Source organism: Montipora capricornis, chromosome 9 (genome assembly GCF_036669925.1).
Source record: "Montipora capricornis isolate CH-2021 chromosome 9, ASM3666992v2, whole genome shotgun sequence".
Taxonomy (NCBI): domain Eukaryota; kingdom Metazoa; phylum Cnidaria; class Anthozoa; order Scleractinia; family Acroporidae; genus Montipora; species Montipora capricornis.
The window spans coordinates 37,306,016-37,328,515 of NC_090891.1; the positions used below are offsets into that span (position 1 = coordinate 37,306,016).

At 40.3% G+C, this 22,500-nt stretch overlaps 2 protein-coding genes across 2 annotated transcripts in view; one reads left to right on the forward strand and one right to left on the reverse strand.

Moving 5' to 3' along the window:
* Positions 1 to 231, reverse strand: part of LOC138016043 (uncharacterized) — a 7,452-nt gene extending 7,221 nt beyond the window's left edge. The window contains exon 1 of the mRNA XM_068863205.1: positions 73 to 231. The gene's annotated coding sequence lies outside the window, so the exon portion shown is untranslated. The remainder of the gene's footprint in view (positions 1 to 72) is intronic.
* A 374-nt stretch (positions 232 to 605) lies between these two features.
* LOC138016047 (lysosome membrane protein 2-like) overlaps positions 606 to 22,500 on the forward strand; it is a 23,892-nt gene continuing 1,997 nt past the window's right edge. Inside the window, exons 1-15 of the mRNA XM_068863208.1 lie at positions 606 to 845; positions 5,636 to 5,796; positions 6,223 to 6,376; positions 6,993 to 7,220; positions 9,405 to 9,496; positions 11,384 to 11,433; positions 11,802 to 11,871; positions 12,495 to 12,673; positions 14,452 to 14,570; positions 14,808 to 14,881; positions 16,493 to 16,547; positions 17,374 to 17,532; positions 19,063 to 19,110; positions 19,584 to 19,628; positions 22,375 to 22,500. The exon at positions 22,375 to 22,500 is cut by the window's right edge and continues 1,997 nt beyond it. Coding sequence (XP_068719309.1) covers positions 699 to 845; positions 5,636 to 5,796; positions 6,223 to 6,376; positions 6,993 to 7,220; positions 9,405 to 9,496; positions 11,384 to 11,433; positions 11,802 to 11,871; positions 12,495 to 12,673; positions 14,452 to 14,570; positions 14,808 to 14,881; positions 16,493 to 16,547; positions 17,374 to 17,532; positions 19,063 to 19,110; positions 19,584 to 19,628; positions 22,375 to 22,380 — 1,587 coding nt within the window. The 5' untranslated portion in view covers positions 606 to 698 and the 3' untranslated portion in view covers positions 22,381 to 22,500. The remainder of the gene's footprint in view (positions 846 to 5,635; positions 5,797 to 6,222; positions 6,377 to 6,992; positions 7,221 to 9,404; positions 9,497 to 11,383; positions 11,434 to 11,801; positions 11,872 to 12,494; positions 12,674 to 14,451; positions 14,571 to 14,807; positions 14,882 to 16,492; positions 16,548 to 17,373; positions 17,533 to 19,062; positions 19,111 to 19,583; positions 19,629 to 22,374) is intronic.

Consider the following 22,500-nt stretch of genomic DNA (forward strand, 5'->3'; position numbering starts at 1 on the left):
GTTCTTTAAAAAATGACGTTAGGTCTATGTTTGATCAGCCTTTCACTTCTCGTTTGTTATATAATCATTCACCTTATAATCCTTGTTGCACGTTCCTTTTGTTTATAAATCAAACACTTTCGATATGAGGCAGCGTTCAGCTCGGCAATGATACGTTTTTTCGTCAATAGCTCCAAAATGTCTGGTAAAATGTGGAGGGAGTGGACGTCGACGCCTGTGTACAGCCGCCCATCCCCTAAGAAACAAATTCTGAGGCTAGGAGGGAGGAGGGCTGTTTACACGCTACTTTTGTCAAAGTACAATTGTTGCCACAAGGCTGAAGACAACAATGCTTCAGAGAAAGATGCCAAATTAGTTTGCATTTTTGCCTTTACAGCGAACCATGAATGCATAAATCCCCTAAAAGAGTCACTGTGTTGACTCCGTCTTTATCTTAGTAGGGGATGAATTCCACCTCAACAATTTCTTTCAATTAACTTTGTGAAGAATTCTTATAGATCTTTGATCCACGGAACGAATGTTGTCTTGTCCAAATGTTTGTCACGAGAAATGCAGCGTCAACTCTGCCGAGAAATCACGAGACAAACGACAACCGAATCACGAAGCTGATCAAAAAGCCCCTTGATTCGCATGGCAATGCATTGATACTAAAAATCTTCCTAGAGCTTACATCTTTCTGTGACTACTTTCGGTTTGAAATGTCTTCTAACCGTTGTTGTGGTTGTTGTTCTCGAAAATCTCTGACCTGCTTTTTCGCTCTTTCTGGAATTGTTCTCCTCATTCTTGGCTTAACGTTTAATATTGGCGAAGTTCTTCAAAAATGGATTCAGAAAAACATAGATGAGGTAGGTTTGAAGGGGAAAACAGTGTCAAAGTTGAGGCATAATTTATTTACCGGCCCGTCTGGCTCAGCAGGATAGCGAAACGAGACATGAGCAAGTGTAGTTTTTGTAGTGTAGGAAATTTCAAGGGAGAGAATCGAAGCATAATTAATTATGAGCGTTTGCGGGTGATTTGACATTTGCTTGCCCGTCTGGCTATTGACATTTGCTTGCCCGTCTGGCTATTTTGGCTTGACAGGGTGATAAAAGAAGAAGCTACGGGATCGATATCTGCTATAGTTTGTAATTATTATTTTAAATGGAATGAAACATATTGCCTAGTTCACGGGTAACGCCGTAACAGTGCCTTCTTGTACAGTTGTTTCCGGTTCCGGTCAAACTCGGAGGTCGTCAGCACCTGACGAGCTCCTGATACCTGTGATGAAAGTGAGCCTCTCGATATTGATTTTGTTATGCAAGCGTGGTAAGTGGCCTTCATTCTTTAATGTAGCCTTAAGCTATAACCACGCCATTGAAGTCAAAGTCCTCTGCTGTTTTTTTTTTTTCACGCGAAAATCACTTCGGAATACCATGTTCCTTCTGATGCACTTTGCCACGTGTGTCACCTTTTTCGTGCCACGTGCGTCACGCATTTAAAACCATGTGGTTCAGTTTTCTTTCAGAATATTTACGAAACGAAGATGGTTGTTGGAACGACAATCGGACATTGCCTCAAAACCAACAATGATATTATTGATTAAATGAGGAAAAACGATGGTGCTACACGTTCGGCACGCATTTTAGGACTTTTTCTCTTGTCCTCGGCAAGTGCTTTAAAATGACCACATTTAGCGTTATTTTGGAGCTGCAGCTGAACGTTCTTATATTTTTGCGATTTGAGTCTGAAAACGTTCTTAATGTTGTTAATGTGGTATTCTAAGTTCGAAAACAAACTGAGTTGTTCTTCAGTGTATATTGCAATAAGGAAACCACATTATTAATGTTAAAAAACGTCCCTGAGCTTAATTATTTGAGTTAATTGTCCTCCTGTTCATAGTTCGTATAGATGGACTGATAATGAAACTCTTGAATATTCAAAAGGGAGAACAGTGACGTCGCGTTTCATATTAACTTCACCGCGACCATGCACAATCTTTGGTCCTCAGTTTACATCTGAGTTTTGAATAAATTAATCCTAACTTCTGATTGGCTGCCTTTTAGAAGAAAAGGTTGTGGTTTGTGCGTGGTCAGGGCCTAAACAGCGAACAAAAACATAAAACAAAGAAACATGTCTAGTTTTTTAACCATCTCCATATAATAATTATGTCCTGTTAGACTACAGTTTTACATCTCTTTTGCCTTTATTTATATTACTCACAAAAACAAAACAAAACAAAATAACACAAATGAGCAAATTAAGGTGGCTTACTACAGTATCTATCAAATTTTGAAATCTGTGAAATTAAAGCAAAATGATGTCTCTTGTGAAGTGTTGGTCACTGCAATTGATGTAAAATGTAATTTTACCTAACACATAAATACAAATCAGGGGAAAACGCTTAATATTGTGACGGACTTAAGGTGGCTTACTACAGTTTTCCGAAGAAAAAGATCAAGGTTTTGGAATCTGTGAAATTAAAGCAAACAGAAAGTCTCTTCTGAAGTGTTAGTCACTGCAATTGATGTAAAATGTAATTTTACCGAACAAATAAATGCAAATCAGGGGATAAAAGAAGAAGCCATACTCAACATAGTGACCGAGCTCCTGGAGGGGGACTGGAAACTAGACACTTCACTTCAATTTTCTCGAAACCCAGCCGTACAATCCCACCTCAAAAATTCAGGATTTCCGAAAGCGAGACAAACATTTTACAAAAAGTTCTATCAGACAGTTTTTCAGTTATTATTAGACGAAAATCGACGTTTTTGTCATTTGTGAAAAACCTGTCTGGCAGATTTATCTATTTATTTCTCTGCATAATTATTTTTCTCGCTTTCGGAAATCCTGAAATTTTGAGGTGGGGTTGTACGGCTGGTTTTCGAGAAAAGAGCCTTTGAAGTGTCTAGTTTGCAGTCCCCCCTCCAAGAGCTCGGTCACTATGTTTAGCATTTTACCCTGATTTGCATTTATTTGTTCGGTAAAATTACATTTTACATCAATTGCAGTGATTAACACTCCAGAAGAGAGTTCCTGTTGCTTTAATTTCACAGATTCCAAAACCTTGATCTTTTTCTTCGGAAAACTGTAGTAAGCCACCTTAAGACGTTCTTAACTGACTGTCAGCTTGGGTATGGTCATAGTATTTTCTTAAAATTCCATTTAATCTCAGCCTTAACGGTTCTTATAAAAAAAGAAAAGTATAGCATATTAGCAATTTAATTATCACAAAAATAATTGATTTCGCAAAGAGAAGAATTACCATCAGTAACATGACTCCTTGTCACTGAACGCCATTTTCCTCTAACGTTAAAGACTGCATACACAATTTGCTACATCCTTATCATGACAGAGAATCACAAGAAAACAGGACAAGAAAGACAAAAAAACCTGATTTCAGGAGCCAAGAGGTTGTGGCAGGAGCCCATTACCCGGAGCCTCCATCTTCTATATTAACCTTCTGAGTCAACCCTGTCCCGTATCTTTTTATTTCTAGAAGCACCTCCTAGGGAACTTTTCGTGGGGTGTTCTCACAATAGCCAATCATAAGAGGCCTATGGTCATCCTCTGATTACGTCACATGCAGAACACCCGAAACACGAGGGTATTTCAAAATGTGTCAGCAGCTCTTTCCTTGCAGAGAAGCCCTTACCGCTAAAAGCGATTCGTTCTAGCATGCTGCTTCCCGTGACTTCGCCGTTACCCTGGTATGGGAAGGGGGAGGGGCATAGTGCTACCACTTGCCCAAGATGGGCTCCCAGACTAGTGGAGGGATGGAGATGTCTTACTTCTCCATTGTGTGCCGCTCCCTGGAGGTGAGGGGTGGGGGGCCACGACCCACTGCCCATAAAAAATATAGCAGTTTAAAAAGAAAAAGACACCCGAGACAGTGTTGACTCAAGGGTACAATACTTATGGAAGCTCCCCGTAATAGGTTCCTGCTGATATTGAACAACGTTTTTTTTCTAAATATGTTGCGAAGTTGGACAATTTTGGATGCAAAGTAAAGGATTTCCTGTGGAAATAATACTATACTACTACGCCATAAGTGGATTCAACTCACGTTGGCTTGACTTCAGTCAAGTTACTATGTAAATACTTCATGCTAAGTAAGTCAGTGAGTCAGTACTAGTGAGTCATTCATTCATTCATTTTATTTCCTACATTTCATAAGAATTACAAGGGTATTAAAAGACTCACCATGCAAAAACAATGGGTGATGCAGCAGCTCTCGCTACACTCGCCAAAAACAAAATTCTAAACAATTAAAACAATGACTATGATAAAAAAATTCACTTCCTTTTTTTCATAGATTTTGAAAGCGTGTTTGCTTGACACCTGACTGGCAAAATTTTAAGCTTAGAATTTTATCCAAAGGCTGTTATTGTTGAGCGCAAGTTTAGGATTTCACAGTCCGCCATTATTCACGTTCAAGACTGACCGACTGGACCTCACAGGGTTGGATCGAGGATAAGATGACGTCAAAGGCTCACTAGCTTAAAATTGCAGCGTGCAAACGCAGCTTATAAGACATGCAAAGCGCGAGTTGAAAAGTCTGAAAGCTCGAAACTCCCGTGCTGCATATTAATTTAAGCGAGTGTACACGCATTGCATTTTTAAACTAGTGCGCCTTTGAAATCATCTTATCCTCGATCCAGCTCTCTCAAGATTTTAAAGTTAGTAATGGCGGACCATTAATTAGGAAAATTGCAAAATAAACAGGTGTCTTTTTGAAATGAAGGCTTAAAACTTCGGTCACTTAGTGTTCAGTTAACGTAGTTTTAAAATACAAAGAAAAAGTGTAATTGATTTTTGGTCATAGGGCCTCTTTACACGAGCCCGGGTTGCTTTTTACCCCGGGTTGAATCACCGCGGCAGGTAACCCTTTTGCAGTCAAATGTTTATAAGCGTTTACATGAAAACAGTAGTCAAACAGGGTCAGCCCCCCTTGCCGGGTAACCCTTCTCAAGACTCGGGTTGACCCGGCTAGAAGGGTTGAAATTTCTTCAATTTCTTCATGTAAACACTGGCGTATCTGACCCGGGATTGTTTGAACATCACTTTTTTTGCGGTTGAGCGTTCTCGTCCATGCGCAGCCTGTACCAAAATGGTGGAGGCGAATGGGCATGAAGTGGAAAAAAGAACAAGTTGGCAATGGAATCACTCAACGACTGGACAACTTATTGCGAAATTAAAAGAATTTAAAAACGAGATGGACTATCAAAATATAGACTTTAACAAGGACGTCGTTAATATGTACTCGAAGTTACGAGAGCGAATGGCTGAACGGTTTCCTCACAGTTTTGGTCGTGTTCAATTTGTCAACCACAAATTGATGATTCTGTGTTTGGTTGAAAAAGCGGCGCGAAAACTTTGAACCTATCACCGAGTGAAGTAATGCAAAACCAAATTAATTCACCAATTACTTTCAACACTCAATTGAAAACCCCTCTATCATTCCAGTAATAATATCCAAGAATTGTTGCCGCCAAGTTAACATGAAGCACGTTGACACTGTTCCGGCGTTTTTTAATGTTCCAGAGTTTCAAGCAGGTAGTTTAGCCTAGCTAATGAAGAGGGGAGATTAGCATCACGTCGAAAAACATGAATTTGTTTGCAAAATCGTTTCAGGTTCTTTATTTCTTTCTTTTTCTAGGAAGTACAATTAAAAGCTGACAGTTTAGCTTTCAAAGAATGGAAGAACACATCCGTGCCTGTTTACATGAAAGTTTTTGTATTTAATGTGACAAATCCTGATGAGGTGATGAAAGGAGAATCAATTCCAAATGTAACACAGATAGGTCCATACTCCTATAGGTAAGTATCGCAATTTTGCTTTTTACTGCATAAAAGTGGTACTTCGTGTCTCGTTAAGGCGAAAGAACACTGAAGAGAGAGCCTGGTTTGGACACTGCTTATCCAACCCGCTTGGACCCTATTTTTTATCGTGTTTATAGCTACAAACGAAGAGGCAAAAAAATAAATTAGGCACTTTTTTTCAACATTGGGCATGGTGCATTTGAAAATTATACCAAAATCATGAGCTCGTGAGCTTGTGCCAAACTTCAATATGGATCCGTCGTGGATACTTTCACGTTGTGTTGTCTGAATCAAAAAACAATGGGGTGGGAAGGGAAGTGTAATTCCTTTTTCAAGCATTGTTGCGTTCCGAACCCGGCCTCTGAATAAAAGGAACTTGCGTATTTCCATATTTTAATGTTTTCTTTTCAAATTCATTTACAGAGAGCTTAGATCTAATGAGGTGCTAGATTGGAATTCCGATAAAAGCGTCGTCACGTTCATGCCAAACAGAACGTATGTTTTTGACACAGAGACGTCATGTGCTGGCTGTGATGACCAAATTGACTCTTTTGTCACCGTTAATATCCCGCTCCTGGTATGTATATACCTAAAAATGGCGGCTACTCCTCCCTGAAATCTCTTAGTCTTTTTCAAATAAGGAATTTTACCAGACGGCCTTAACTCCTGGTATATTTTTGTCATCTTTATTCATCCATTCCATCCATTTGAGAAGCACTGACAGAGGACGTGGTGTAAAGGGCGCACCTTCTGCTTCCATGCATTGATAACAGTTTTGTTACTAAAGGAACTACCGACGTTAAATAAAGTGACTTTACACTTTACCTTTACCATTTATTCATATAAGTAGTAATAATGACAGTTTTAGAGGTAGAACGGCCCCGAAGAAATTTGTACGTTTACTCGATCTTTACAATATGGGCACCAGTAAAGGTTCGCACAATTAGTTATCCTGTATAGAAATATTTTTTGAATGAAAATACTTTCCAGATTTTCTATGTCGTATTAGAACAGCATTAATATCAGATTCGAATGTATACTGATTTTAACTTGATATAATGCCATGTTTAAATAAAAGTATCCATCCATCCACCCATTCATTCACTCACTCACTCACTCACTCACTCACTCACTCACTCACTCACTCACTCATTTTACATCACTCTCAATGATGTTCTCTGTCTTTTGCCCAGGCTGTGGCGTTGAAGGTGAAAAATACTAACCTGACGAATTACCCAAACTGCTTGAAATTGCTTCAGTTTACTGCTACTGGCTGGAATGTCAAGTTGTTCCAACGCAAGAATGTGCATGAACTGATTTGGGGATATACGGACGTTCTGCTCGGAACATTAGTCAGTTTCAAAACAAAAGAATGTCCCAGCAGTGCTACAGAAGGCGCATCATCGTTTGTACAACTGCAGGTGTGTGGCACAGTCAAATTAACTTTTCAAAAGCCTGAGCCGGCAGACACTTGGGCAATCTCAAGGGGCCAGACACTTCGTGACGCTCATTTCTGGCCAAATCTGCTCAAGGGAGTTTTAAGTGCTTAACCGTTTAATGGTGTTTTTTCCAAAACATTGCAATTGTCTGCATTGAGTTGCAAAATGTTTCTTTCAAAGACACCGAAAGTTGAAAACGAAGTATACCGTAGTTTTTCAGATACAAGGCGCACTCGGGTATATGGCATTTATGTCGCAAACTGAAAATCTCATCAAAATACTCGGTTATAAGATGGATCTCAAATAGGTTCAACTCATCCCTAGCTTATGCACAGGCCTCCCACACTCGGATTTTTATGGGAATCTCGATAACAAACTGAAAAAGAGATTTACACGCAAAAGTTCTCACTAAAAAAGCTGTACTTTATTGTCGTGGTCACTTTTAAGCGACTTCTCAAATTCCCTGGTTGTCACTCGAACCTAAATAAAGGAAAGGCAGGAAAGTAATTTCTAGCTTACCTCACATCTCACCGATCAAAGCACACTTCTCCGACATCAGTCACTCTCAAACTCCGGCGATGGCCACACGGATAAATTTACTTCTCTTTGACCAAGTTTTAAGGTCCAGCGAGTATCCATTGCTGAGAAACAGCGAAAAACATTCGAATTTTCACAATCCTTGGAGGCTCACAACGGATTCGGACACGACTGGTCAACCGTTCACGTGCATAACTTTTGAAACCCAATGAAAACTTAGATGAAAACCACACGTGTTTTGGATATCATATCCAAAGCAGACGTTGCTTTTATCTGTTTCCTCATTGGATATCAAGATTTACGTATCAAAACAAAAGAAATTAAGTCAAAGAACAGCGTTTTTAATAACTCATTTTCCACTGTTTACAACAATGTTTATATCACAATTAGTAAAGGAAGCAGAATTAAAACATGCACAACTGTTTGAGACATGCTTCGTGTTTCATCATCGGTTCCAAACACTTAGAAACAATAAAACCATTTCATTTAGTTTCTCGCTGTTTGGAACCTATGATGAAACACTCGAACTCGTTGTTGATATATTACTTAATCTAAATTTCACCAAACCGCCTGCTATGCAGGTTAGCTGTAAGACGCACCTTGAGTTTAGATCACATTTGAGGCCAACAAGCAATTTCTCAGAGAAAAATTCTGCGCCTTCTTAACGAAAAACTAGGTAAGTGGATCTAAGACGGAGCACTGAGGATGGATTCAGTGAGGGGTTTACGTCACAAACTACTTTGCATTGGAAAGTAGTTTGAGTGCTGTTGGAACTACTCCCCTTCATTGCTTGGTTATGTATGAAATTTAAGCTGCTTGTTTCATCTAATCTCTCAAAGCCAAATAACAGGGAGAGTTTTCTGGAAGGAAAAAACCTTCTAAAGCAACCAAATTGCAGAGAGCTAATTAAGCGAAGGAGCTTGTTAAGTTGATGGGCACTTTTGAGCTGCTAAGGCGGACCACACGATGTCCAGGAAAAAGGCTCCATAAGTGCAATGTGGTGCTGTTGTCATCATCCTGCGATTATTCCTTGTTGTTCTAAGAGTAAAACTGGTATAAGGGGTATAGATGCACGTTTGGAGTGAAAATTGAAAATAAATCAATGGTTATTTCACGTGGGGCGTTCGTTGCTTGGACTAGAACGGCAAAGAAATATATGAGAGGCTTTCGGAGCCATACCTTTTCTCATGAGACCTATTGCTTTGTGGCTTATTTCGCTTCCTATTGCATGCACGCACACAACCGCGGCAGCCATAGCTCCAAAGCTATTTCTCGAAACGATGCTGCCATGCTGTATCCTGATTTTTGTCAGTTTTCAAGAGAAAACTAAGATTATATAAATACAGAAAGACCGAGGTTCTACCCGGCCCTCTGTGTGAAATCATGTTCAGATTAGCTTGAGATGAAAGGCAATCACGGGAAGAAATGCACCCAAGACCTCTGCACGAGGAGCTTTGGTGGGAAGCAAGAGCTCTTACCACTACGAAAAGCATTAATCTCTTTCTATTTACAAAGCTTTCATCGCTCTTCCATCCTTCCATAGCGTAAAAAGTAAATGAATTGTACGGTACGCTTTTCAAGTTTTTAATTAATGATCTTACCTTGACTGCTTATTTATCTTTTTGTTAGTATAACAACACTTATTATGGAATCAGCGCAGTAAATACTGGACAAGACGACATACAGAAAGTAGGGCAGTTTACTATGTGGAGAAATCAACGGTAGGTAATCAGATAGATATTATGTACTTATTGACTGAGTGGGAGGGCCGGACGCGAAAATATTTGGCCCCAGGTCATGGCGTACGGACCGAGCGCCATGACCGAGGGCCAAATATTCGCTCGGTACTCAGTCAATAAGCATTTTATCATATGGGCTCTTAACACTATTTATGAGCACTCAGGAGATGAAGTTAGGACAAAATAAAAACAAAAATCTGCACAGAGAATTTATCGAATATGTTGTTTGCATTTGCTTTTCTAGCTGTAAATTACTTGGATGTTTAAAAGCGACGAAATCCCCTAAAATTGCATCGCACGGAGCAGTACGTGTTCCTAGTAGGGCCGTACAGCTTTTTACGGCCCTGCTCGCGCTAATGCGTACGGCCCTCATACGAGAATTTTCCCAATAGTTTTGTAATGAAAGCGCGCGGGGCCGTACGGGACATATGATAAAAACAATTATTCGATGAGCCCACGTATGTGTCTTGGGAAAGACACTTTACTCTCACGGTGCTTCTGTTCAAATGTATATAAATGGGTACCCGCGAATTTAATACTGGGGGTAACCCTGCGATGGACTATCATCCCATCCAGGGGGGAGTAGAAATACTCCTAGTCGCTTCATGCTACAGTAACCGGAGATAAGCGCCGGCCTGATGGCCTTCTAGGCTCGTATAAACCAGACTTTAACTTTTTATCAGGCATGTGATAAGGTAAATAGCGGAGAAAGCGCATACCTTTCAGCTTGCAACATTTGGCGCCGTCATACGGGATTTGTAAGGGCTGATAATGTTCAAAACGCTGGAAACGTTATATCTGAGGTTAAAAATTCAATACGGCGTTGTAGGCATACTCGGCTAAATGTCGGCAGGACAAAGAAGATGTGTGAAACAGTTCCTCGTGGTTCAATTCCCTTTCCTCGGAAGACTACCCATCAATACCAGATTATGAATTTATTGACTGAGTGGAAGGGCCGGACGGGAAAATATTTGGCCCGAGGTCAAGGAGTACGCCATGACCGATGGCCAAAAAATTTTTCCTGTCCGGCCCGACCTAAACTCAGTCAATAAGCATTTTATCATATCGACTCTTTACACTATTCATGAGCACTCAGAAGACGAATTTTGGACAAAATAAGTAACAAAATTTTGCATAGAAAATTTATCTGATATGTTGTGTGCATTTGCTTTCCAGCTGTAAAATTGCATCGCACGGAGCAGTACGTGTTCCCAGTAGGGTCGTACGGCTTTTTCCGGCCCTGCTCGCGCTAATGCGTACGGTGCTCATACGCGGGGATTTTCCCAATAGTTTTACAATAGAAGCGCGCGCGGGGCCGTACCGTAGCCATATGATAAACAATTATATTTAATAACGAAGTGTTTTTGTAAGAAGGTTCCTTTAACAAACGCTCGCGATTATTAATTCTTATTCAAAACGGTAAATGCCACAATATAAAGGCCTCCAAAAACATCTGTCGCAAGGGATTTATTTATTTATTTATTTATTTATTTATTTTGCCCACGAGATCTATGAAAGTGGTTATTTGGTCAAGTAGAGGTCAAATTAATACGATCATGACAATTCATAGTACTCACATATTTATGGCCCCAAAAGGTTGCAGTGTATTCTTTTATTGAGATTGAATTGAGGCAGGGTGTTATTTTCATTTGATTACCAAATGGATTGTAGGGCCTTGCTTCCTGTCCGTGTATTTTTAACCGTCGTTTCGAGTGCTGGAAAATTCTCTTTCAACGCCTCTTTTGGAAAACCTCATTTACAATCTAGCTCTAAGAACCGAAAAGGGACGATTTGTCTTTATTCAGGCACTCTAAAATAAAAACTTCATTGGACATTTTTTCACCGGGTTTGTTCTTATTTACACTGCAGCCATTTAACTTGGTGGAGTGACCAGTTTGCCAACATGATCAATGGCACAGGCAAGTAACTAAAACGACTACCTTACCTGGCACGGTCTGCGTTTGTACGGGGGGGGGGGACGGGCTGTCAAGAGGAGAGGGGTGCTGTATCTGTTGGTACGACTTCTGAGAACATTTAACTAAACTTAAAGCTGGCTCTTTGCGAACTTTATCAACGCGTTGATGTGTCAAGTTACAAAGTGGGGAAACGCAGAGGTAGGGGAGGAGTGGCCAACTTTTACTTCAGAAATTAAGACAGTAGTTGCGCGTTTGCCTTAGGGTGATCTGACAGCATTCAAAGGATCTTTCAAAGAAAATTGTGTTTCTCTTATACTTCAGTTATTATGATCAGGAGTCATGCTTCATTGCTTGATTCTTTATTCCCGTAGATGGAACTCAGTTCGCACCAAGCATTAAAAGGGAGGACGCCTTGTATGTCTTTTCACCCGATATCTGCAGGTATGCACTACTAGACTCTTAGGTATAATGTAGATTTGAACACTGCCCTGGTTTCAGATTACTTTCAGATTACTTTCAGGCTCAATTCAACCGATTCATCCAATTCCACGATCATAAAAGTAACCCGGTTTGCTTCAAACTGTTCTTTCAGACAAAACTTTCCTCTAAAGTTCTTAAATTAAGAAGAAAGAACTCGTATGTTGCCCAAAATGTAAAAAAGTGCTTTAAAAAAGGCCTAAAACGGAAACCACATGTTTGAATGGCTGCGAGGAACAGTATTTCGTCGGAAAGGTGTTTTAAATATCATGGACAGTCTGAGAAAACGATAACTTCAGATGAGCAATGAGAGTTGAAGTCTCCGAGTTATAAGTTCCTGGCTGGAGCTATTCTTTATGTCCTTTGGGCGTTTTGCGTCCTCTGACAAAATTCCATTTTATTTGTTCAAGCCGAAGCCTTCTTCGCCCATAAAAAAAATCAATGATTAGACATTAAAAAATCCGATAGCAAACTAGCTCGTGATAAATACCCCATTCAAACAGTTAGGATTCCGGGAAAAGTCATGAAGCATTTTAAGCATTTTTTTTTCGCCTCTTATTTGTTTATTTTCTCTTTTAAATTCTCAGATCGATGAGCTTCAAGTATGAATCAACAGTTCGTTTTAAACAAATCGAACTTTTTCGCTTTTTAATGCCAAGAGATGCTTTGAAAAGTGGAGATATTTATCCACCAAATAAGGGATTCTGTGTTGCTCCAGGATGTTTGCCTAGCGGCCTGATGAATATTAGCCTCTGCAAACCAATGAGTAAGTCATTTTTACTCTTACCCAGTCGTAAAGCATAGCAACCTTCGAGTGTAAGGAAACTATGATGTGCTGATTATTTGAGATGAAGCTGTTTGCCACTAAAAAAAAAAATTCCCAGCAGAGTCACGCCATTAGGGAATTATGAAACGTGGGTGGTTTATTAACCTTTATTGAAAAATCTATTGTACGCAATAACTGAGTTACGTCCGTTTCCAGATTTTCTTTTAGAAAGAGAGTTAGCTTTAATTGAAAAGTAGCACTGAAAGATTTGAAGTACCCTAAAAGGAAGCTGCTTTGTAAAAACTAACCTCAGGCTGGTGATCTGCTGCATGCGTTAATTAAGGCCTTCCTCCCCCTTTAAGTCTGTGAAAGTTCGACCGGCTCAATTAGTTTCCATTTTAAGGTCAAATTGTATATGAGAGATTGGGGGAGCCAATCAGAAGCCTAGGAAGGCACCGCGCACCGGTGGCTCAGTTGGTTGAGCACCGGACTGTCACGCGGGAGGTCGTGAGTTCATCTCCGGCCGGACCATCACTCAGGGTCTTTAAATAACTGAGGAGAAAGTGCTGCCTTTGTAATTACATCTGCAAATGGTTAGACTCTCTAGTCTTCTCGGATAAGGACGATAAGCCGGAGGTCCCGTCTCTTGGACCTAACGAAAGGCGAAAATGATCAAGCTTCTATTGAGTTTGCGTAAGTTCCTCATCCGGCTATAAAAGACAATGAGTGTTCAAGATATGAATTACGGCATCTTCAAAGACCACGGACGCTTATTGGTCCAGTGGCTTAAAAGTTCGATTTTTGCAGGGGAATCTTCCGGATCGAAACCCGGCTCTAAACACGCAAGAGGTTTGTATTAGGAGGTTCCGAACTCAACCGTGAAAAAAGGGCTGCTTCCTTGTAGACGAATATTGTAAACAGACTCCGCTTCTTTTAGGGATTCAAGTTTATGAGAGAGCATGCATCCAGTTGAAGCAGGCGCGTAGCTGGGATTTGAAAAGGAGTCCTCGTACTGACATGAAGTTTTCTTAACAGAGGGAAATACTGCGAGCGCCGATGGCGCGAGCCTCTAGTGGTGTCTGGTGGCATGCTCCCCTAGAAAATGTAGGAAACTAGAGGCCTGGAAATGCTATTTTTCATAGATACATGTAGACTTGGCCTCTCAGCACGTAACTAGGCTAGCTTAGACGTTTGTTACAGCAAACGCACTACGGCTAGTTCAGCAATGCATTGTCCCTGTTGATCCTTGCGATTTCGTAAGCCGAGAATAAAATACCCACGTAAAATGATCCGTGTTTGATACAACACAACAGTACACGGGCCTAAACACACGCTTTTGTGATCTAATATTACGAATTATAGCCTAAAGGGAATAACAGTTTAACACTTATTCACTTACCTCTGGGAAAATAGCAAAAAATGGATGTCAATTCGTTTCGTTTAGACGCCATTTTGTCAACGCCAACTCTAGACCTCATGTAAGGCTCTCAAATTTACTCCTTTTATTTGTGCTACTTGCAGGGTAACCACCCAAAGTTTGTTTTCCATTCCTCCACTATTTGCTAAAAGCTGAAAATCAGTAACTTGTGTTTTTAGCCCTCCGTCATTGATCTGCAAAGGGGGTTCGTTCGGACCCCTGGAATCCCTTTTCCTACGTGCTCGTAAAGTTATGCTCAGAGTGAATAGAGTGTTTTCACTCCAACAAGAGAATAGCTTCAAATCGCAGGAAACAATGTCTACAATGATAGTGACAAAGTGTTTTTGGTCACCTTTTTCAGATCCACCGGTCGTGATTTCAGGTCCACATTTCTATCAAGGAAACGAATCTCTTTTAAAAACGGTCAATGGACTCCACCCGATGAAAAGCGCCCACGAGACATACCTGGACGTGGAGCCGGTTAGTTTAGTTCTCAAAGTCCTGATAATGAAGTTCCCAAGGATTACGTTGGAAAAAAGATAGGGAGATATCTTTTTTGAACCATAAGTGGTACTGGACCGACGGTTGAGTAAACGTGAGCATTGTTCAAAACTTCTCCTAAAGTCACCATCTCTTACAAATCTCCAATTAATTCGCAAACAAAAAAGGGTTATAAACGACTGATTGTGACAGTTCTGTATTTTTTCTTTTAAACAGTTGACAGGAATAGTTATGAGGGCTGTTAAGAGGGTGCAAGTGAACGTGGCTTTGGAATCGGTGGACACTTTGACGTGAGTAACAAACACTACGATTTGCCGCGGATTAATTAAGACTTCCCCAGACGAAATCATTTAAAGTTAGAGCGACTGAACTATAAAAAAGGCCCATTGAAATTCGACGGTCAGAGGTTAATTACACCAGCATCTGAGGATGAGCAAACATCGGTTTTTTCGGCTTCTGGCTTTTTTCAACCAAAGTATAGTACTTTAGGCGATCACGTTATTTGATCTGTGTAAATTGAAACTCCTACACCTTACGAAGATCACTGCACTGATGCACCTATTTCCAATTTTGCTTTGTGTATGCAAACGTGGTATCTGGAGTCTCCTGTTTTGTTTTTGTTGTTGTTAACTCTAAACAAAGTGTATAGTAGGCGAGTATATTGATCCTAAGCAATTTGCCAGGAAAGGGCAGTAACAACTTATGCCCTTGTTTACCTCTTGCAAGCTCTCCATGAGGTTATCGATCGCGGATATTCCTGTGTCCGTTGTAAACACACGGCTCGATATAAGAGCATATTTTACTTGTATTCATATGAATTGATACACGGTGTATAAATAAAGCTTATGTGCGTATGTAAGTATTTCTGATTTTTCAAAGGGATTTGATATGATAGATCACCATATACTTATGGATGAACTATCACTCCTTGGTGTGGACCCTGTGTTATCTGACTGGATAAAGTCTTTCCTGACTAATAGAACCCAAGATGTGTGAATAGATAATACCGTATCTGAGTGGAAAGCAGACCCATGGTGGTATACCCCAAGGGAATAAGATGGGGGTGGTCCTCTTCTCAATTATGATAAATAGACACTGAAGGGACTGCAATGTAAGAGCCAAATAAGTAGATGATAGTACAATTTTAGAATTTTAACTCGTAACTCAATTAGCATTTTGAATTTAGCTGTTAACGACACACAATTTTTAATGAAGTTAAATCCACTTAAATGTAATGCATATAAATTTCATGAAATACCCTAATACTGTTATACAACCCATCTGCTCAGGAAATCACCAGTTAAATTACTTGGTGTTAAAGTTAGGGATGACCTTAAATAGAACGACCACATTGATTGTATATATATAGTAAAGCCGCTAAATAATTGTATACCTTACGGGTGCTTAAAAGAGCTGGTGTTGCTGGCAGCAATGTCATCGGTGTTTAGAAGTGCTCCATCAGATCTGAGTATTTGTCAGCCAAGTTAAAATCCATGCAAAAAGGGGTCCTTAAGACTGTCTTCCAAGATCGTAGTTATTATGAAGCTTTGACTATTTCTGGCCTTGAAAGTCTTGAGAAGACACGCTTTGATATTAGTCACAAGTTTCTCTCCACATGGAGATTGCGCACTTGTAATGAAGTTATTTATATGTGCCACGTAATCTTAGATCTGGCTATGAAAAATCCTTTCGCCCTTACATAAGAACCAAACGAGCGAATGATCATATTACTTTTAGATTTTTAGATTAGTTTTCCATTTTGTCTATTATTATAATATCATAATAATTGTTAATTTTATCACTTGACAATTCAGTTTTATTTTACTGCAAAGAGTGGAATAAACGTTATTTATTTATTTATTTATTTATTTTTGTATGGTTTCTTTTTCTTTTATTAACAGAGAAACAACTGGGAAATTCAAATCTGTCTTTCTTCCTGTTTTGTTTCTCGAAGAGGTAAGCTTCGTCTCGTAATCATTTTCTTTGGATGAAATGCATTAACGATTGGGTCCCGAAAAGCGAAGTCCGCAGTGGTTTTCAGTTTGCAGTGTTTCAAAATTAGTGCTTCAGCACAAGAAGACTAGACACTTAAACATGGGTCCTTTCCTTTCTGTTTTTTCTGCAGGGACCGCAGGACGCATTTGAAAGTTGGGTGAAGAGGGGGGGGGGGGGGGGGGGTAAGGGGGGTCTAGGTTTTCGTATGGATTACGGAAGTGTGAGGGGAGGGGAAAGAGGAAAAAAAGTGAAAGTCCACAGTCCCCCCAGCTCCTCCCTCTCTGTGGCCCTTGTTACAAAGCAAGGAACACAAAGTTTCCTGTTTTTTGCGGCACTTTGTGTGCACCATGTGCTACTTGCGTCTGTGTTCACACTAGAAAGTCTGAAAAGCGCAAGGCAAGATGCGAGGCAACCAAAAATAAAAAATAATAAAATTATTTTTGCTTGCGCCCTTTATGTGGCTATTGTGACGATTTGGGACGTGTTCATTGAAAATGTCTGAATAGCTCTGCAGCCATATTCTATCGCTGGTGAATTAATCACCGAAAGAATGGCATTATCTTCTGCTGCGTGAACAACACGACGTTATTGTATTTTTATGTGAGTCATCTAAGCAAGAGTTTTTTAATTTCATTTAGTCCCTCGATCGTGTCGTCTCCTTGTCATTCTCCTGTTACTGAGTAATATTTGAGATGAGCTTTGTTTGATCACATCTCTTAACCTTGATACAAATAAAAGATTTTTGATGAAACCGAAGTTGTAAACGATTTTAAATATTGTGTTTTAGAGTGCAGAAATCACCGACGAGAAAGCAGAGGAATTCCGCAACAACGTTTACAAATCCCTCATAATATGTAAAGTTGTCGAATATTTCCTCATCGCAACTGGGCTTCTTTGTCTGCTAGCGGCATTTGTCTTACTTTTCGTAATAATTTCGTGTGATGAGGTAAGTTCGAATATATTGTTAAGTCATTGACCCCTGAGAGTGACACGTTACTCTATCTAACGCCAGACGCTTTTCTCGACAATGGGGGAACGTCCTGGGGAGTTTGAGGTATGAATGGGTTAATATTGCGGTTACTGTAAAGACGTAATGCACCCTTCATGGGTCTTGTAAAACTGAAAGTACCGCTGTGCATGCATGACTCACGGCCAGTTAAAGTCGAAGTCGAATCTTATTAGGGAGCTTAAGCACGCACGTTGGAAGATCGTTGGAGTTTCGTTGTTTACGTCAACGAAGAACGGTTAAGGAATCTGTGATTTTTCGTTCAACTTCCTTTCAGACTTGTTCCTTTTCGATTGTGATTGTCGTAAGGACTTCCTCTTGTCAATGAAATTATCTTAAAAGATAATTTATTCCTTCTCCGTAAAATTTCCTTTGCTCTTTTTCGTTATTTAGTAGTTTAAGCAGCTAATTAGATCAGTCGATTATCGCCGGCTAGGATGCTTCATCACTACGCTCAGTACGCTATAGGAGAACGGAGGAAGCCAAAGTCATTAACACTCAAGTGCTGAAGTTTATGATCCTCGCTGTTATGAGCGCAGTTTTTAGCAATTGTTCGTGTTCCCGTCTTCACGGGAACATTAGAACCCACAAGTGACCAGCTCCCAACATCAGTGGCTGCATAGCTCAGTTTGTTCGAGCATCGTTCCGGCATCGCGAGGTTACGGATTCAAACCCCGTTTTCTCAAACTTCTCGACGTAATAGGCCGGTTTCACAGTCTAACAGTTGGGTTGGATCGCTCATGACATGGAGGCTAATACGGGGGAATCTTTTCACATGCAAACAATTTCCCCCGCATTAGCCTCCATTTCATGCATGCTAGATCCAGTTGGATCGTGAGAATACGAAACTGGCCTATTGCTAAAAATTGCGTTCATGACTGCGAGAAACATACCGGTAGCTTCACTTGATCTCATATCCGCAGTTCAATGTATGATTCATTTCATATATCATTATTTTCGTTCATCATTAAGGACGGTGCCTACTAATTAAAGATATTTTTGCCCCGGTTTATGATTGTGCAGGAACTGTAGATCTTAACAAGTGTTATTGAAATCCAAAAAGAAAAATGGAGGTAACCACGCATTTTTCAAAGATAATTCATGAATAATATTGGTAAAAAGCTTTAAAATACAAAGGAATGTATGGCGTTCTTTCTCAAATTGAAGCTTAATTCTCTCTCAAAAATGCATGGCTACCCTCAATTTTCTTTTTGGATACCAAGAGTACTTACTAAGATCTACTTTCTCCGGATAGTTTTAAACCGCGCCAAAATATCCCTGTATTAGTAAGCATCACCGATAGGAAATCCGAGTGTCTCGAGATGCGCAGAACGTATGCGCAATAACAATAGTAGGCACCGTCCTTAACACTGTGCTCATGTGGCCCGTTGGTGCCGAATACTGCTAATATAGTGATGTCGAAAGGTTGTCGTTCTTACAAATGTTCTCGTGTTTTCAATCACATTTCAGAATGGCACAAGACAGGACAAGCAACCACTTATTGCAAAGCAGTCCAAGGTAAGATTTCTAATTGGCTAGTTTCCAAATGAGCAGCAACAAAAGAACAGAGTCGAGGTTCAGGATAGCCGCAGAATTTCTGCGGCACCAGTCTAAGAAGGCCGCAGAATTTATGCGGCACCACTTTTTCAAGTTTTGCATGGAATATATTTGAAAAATAGGACAAGTGGCTCTGGATAGTCCATCTTGGTCAATATCTACTGCACTTTTCTCCACAAAATTAGTTTCATGCTCTTTTTCTCTGAATTCACCACCTGTCCGCAAGAATTGCTGAATTCCTCCAAATTTATAATTTTTTCAGTCAAAATGTACATAAAAACACTAACAAAACCAACTTTGGAAAACCACAAACGAGTTTGGAAGGCGGTATTCTGTTCATCATTAACGCCGTGATCATGTGACATAGACCCGCTGCTGCTGAATATTGCTAATACAGTGATGTCGATGTTCTCGTGTTTTCAATCACATTTCAGAAGGGCACAAGACAGGAAAAGCAACCACTTATTGCAAAGTCCAAAGTAAGATTTATAATAAGCTAGTTTCGAATTGTGCAGCAACAAAAGAACAGAGTCGAGGTTCAGGGGAATAATAAGCATTTTGTTTTGTTCAAAACAAAGGAAAATGCACAATTCGAAACTAGCCTATTAAATGCATTCTACACATTAACCTGCTACCACGTTTTTTAAAGACTAAAGACTTGGAAAACCGCATCTGAAAATGACGAAAGGATGAATTAAAACAAATTGTCATGTTTGACCGTTAATATTGCTTGTGAAAGTTTCCATGACTAGGAGCGAACAACTTCAGTACTAAAGCCTATGTCACGGCATTTTCACAGACCGATCTATTTATAGACCACCTTTCCTTCGGAGAAAAAGGCCGTTCTGGTCTGGTGACGCAATGACGCCAAGTTGGGTTCTTGTGATTGGTCATTGGGCTCCCACGGGAGTCTCATTCGCGGGAAATTCAATCTAAAAATAAATCGGTCTGTGAAAACGCAGTGACGCAGGAACCCATGAGCCGGAGCCTACAACTCTACTGTGTTCGTGTCACGGCGTTTTCACAGACCGATTTATTTTTAGATTGAATTTCCCGCGAATGAGACTCCCACAGGAGCCAGATGACCAATTACAAGAAATTAAGCTGACGTCATAGGGTCACCGAAGCGGCACTGCCTTTGTTTTTTCCGGAAGAGATAGTCTAAAAATAGATCAGTTTGTAAAAATGCCGTTACATAGGCCCAGTATGGGAGCTGTAGGGTCCGGGTCATGGGTTCCTGAGTGACGAGAATATAGGGCAGTTGTTCGCTCCTACTCATGGACTCCTGCAAAACACTAAACGCTAAAATTGGATGTCGATATGTAGTTATGTATCCTTTCCATTCTGTTGCACTTGATTCCTTACCTTGAATTTTCGGACTTTTGGGTCGAACAGAAAGCGCAAATTTGGCGCCCGTCCACACTTATCCGGAAAATTTTTGAATCCGCAACTTTTTCTTTCCGGATTCAAAAATATTCCCATCCACAGATAACGTATTCAAATTGAATTCCCCCTTCCACATGTTCCCGAAACTTATCCGGATTCACTCTAGTACTCAGGACTCCTCAAGGAAACATGGGTAACAGAAAATGCGCCTCGAAGGGCGTGAATTTTGCGTGGTAGCCATCTTGAGAATTGATTTCACGGTATGGAACTGGGCTCGATCTGGTTCCGTCATCTGGATAAAAACATTTCCGGATTTAGCGTATTCATCGCGGGTTCAACAATATCCACTCCGGGAGAGCGTATTCAAAAAGTTCCGGATTCGCCAGCAAATTTGCCGGATACGTGCACGTGTGGACGGATGGTGTATCCGGAAAGAAAAAGTTGCGGATTCAAAAATATCCGGTTATGTGTGGACGCGGCCTTAATTTTAGCCCATCTCTCGATATTGGTCTTTTTAAGGTGTTTCTTGAAAATTCGCGTGGACTAAGTGTTAAACAAGAGAGCATGAGGTGCATCCATGAGGAAAACCCTGTGTTATAAGATGATTGATTGGCAGATATTTTTATCTTGTGCGGTTGTGCCCATGATGCCGAGGCAGAAGTCGATAACCCAAAAGTGTCGATCTCTCTCATTTGGCCTTGGCCAATCAGATTGGGCCTCCGCAACTCTCGTGATTGGTCTGCAACCGACTATCCGCATGTGGGTTGCTCGTGCGAAATGCAAAAGCAAAATCATGCGCGGAACGCAATGGTGCTACGTTGGCACCTGTTGTTCCCATGACAGCCCGCCCCACTTTCTCACCAACTGAATAACCACGTGGTATGAAACAGGAGAAACGTGGTATGAAATAGGAGTGGTAATAGATTTCACCAGAAGTTCATGACCTTGAAGTGTTTTACTCTGGTTCAGAGCTGCGATTTTTTGAGTTTAAAAATCTCCTTATTTGGATGTAACGTAGCTCGTGCATTTTCCCGCGCGTGCAGCTTCGATCTTATTTTTGTCCATATTTGGGCATAAAATTGGTGTCCTAAAATCCCCAGCTTTGTTCCAAGGACAAGAGTTGCACGTTACGCGCCTCAAGGTCACGTACTTCTGATTTCACATACTTTTCATTGCCGGAATAAGGTCAAATTTTGGGGATTCACACTCTTTCCTCATATTCTCTTAATGAGGGCCACATGCCAATCATCGCAAGATATTAGGTGCTATCAAGAGTCCATCACCCAAGAATGCCATTTACCCAAATTGGCTTATTCCTCATCAAGTGTCTATTTTTAAACCAAGTTTTGCGAGAAAAGAAACAATAGCTCTGCATATCTGACCAATCAGCTTGCATACATCATTCAATGCAGTTGTTCAACGTCATCACCATGAAAACATTTCATGCGGGAAGTCAAATCTAAAAAGAAAGACTTTTCTCACGCTGATGGGTGCAAACCTAGATGATACCAGATTCTTACTCTTGGGTAATGTACTTTTGGTTCTACCCACAACAACAAAAATGTATCATCATCATCGGAAGAACTTAAATTGCCATATTTCCAGAGTCAAATTCGTGGATAATTTAACGGGTTAAAACAATTAAAAGACATATAAACCTGTCATTTCTGTCTATTTCACAGTTCAAACAGTCCTCTGAAAGTTTCCAACGTTAAGGCAATTTTCTTTTTCAGAAGATTGAAATGTGAAATATCGACTGCTTCTGTCCTCAGAACGCCTAAAACCTTAACGATTATTCAGGTTGAGCTCAAGAGATGCACTTTACTTTTTTATCCGCAGGAATGAAGTTGGTGATCATTCATTGCATGAACGGAATTAGATGCAGTCTCGGATTTAATTAGGGAATTAATACATCGGGATTTGTTGGTTATATTTTATGTTATGTTTCTTTGTCAAAGACAATCG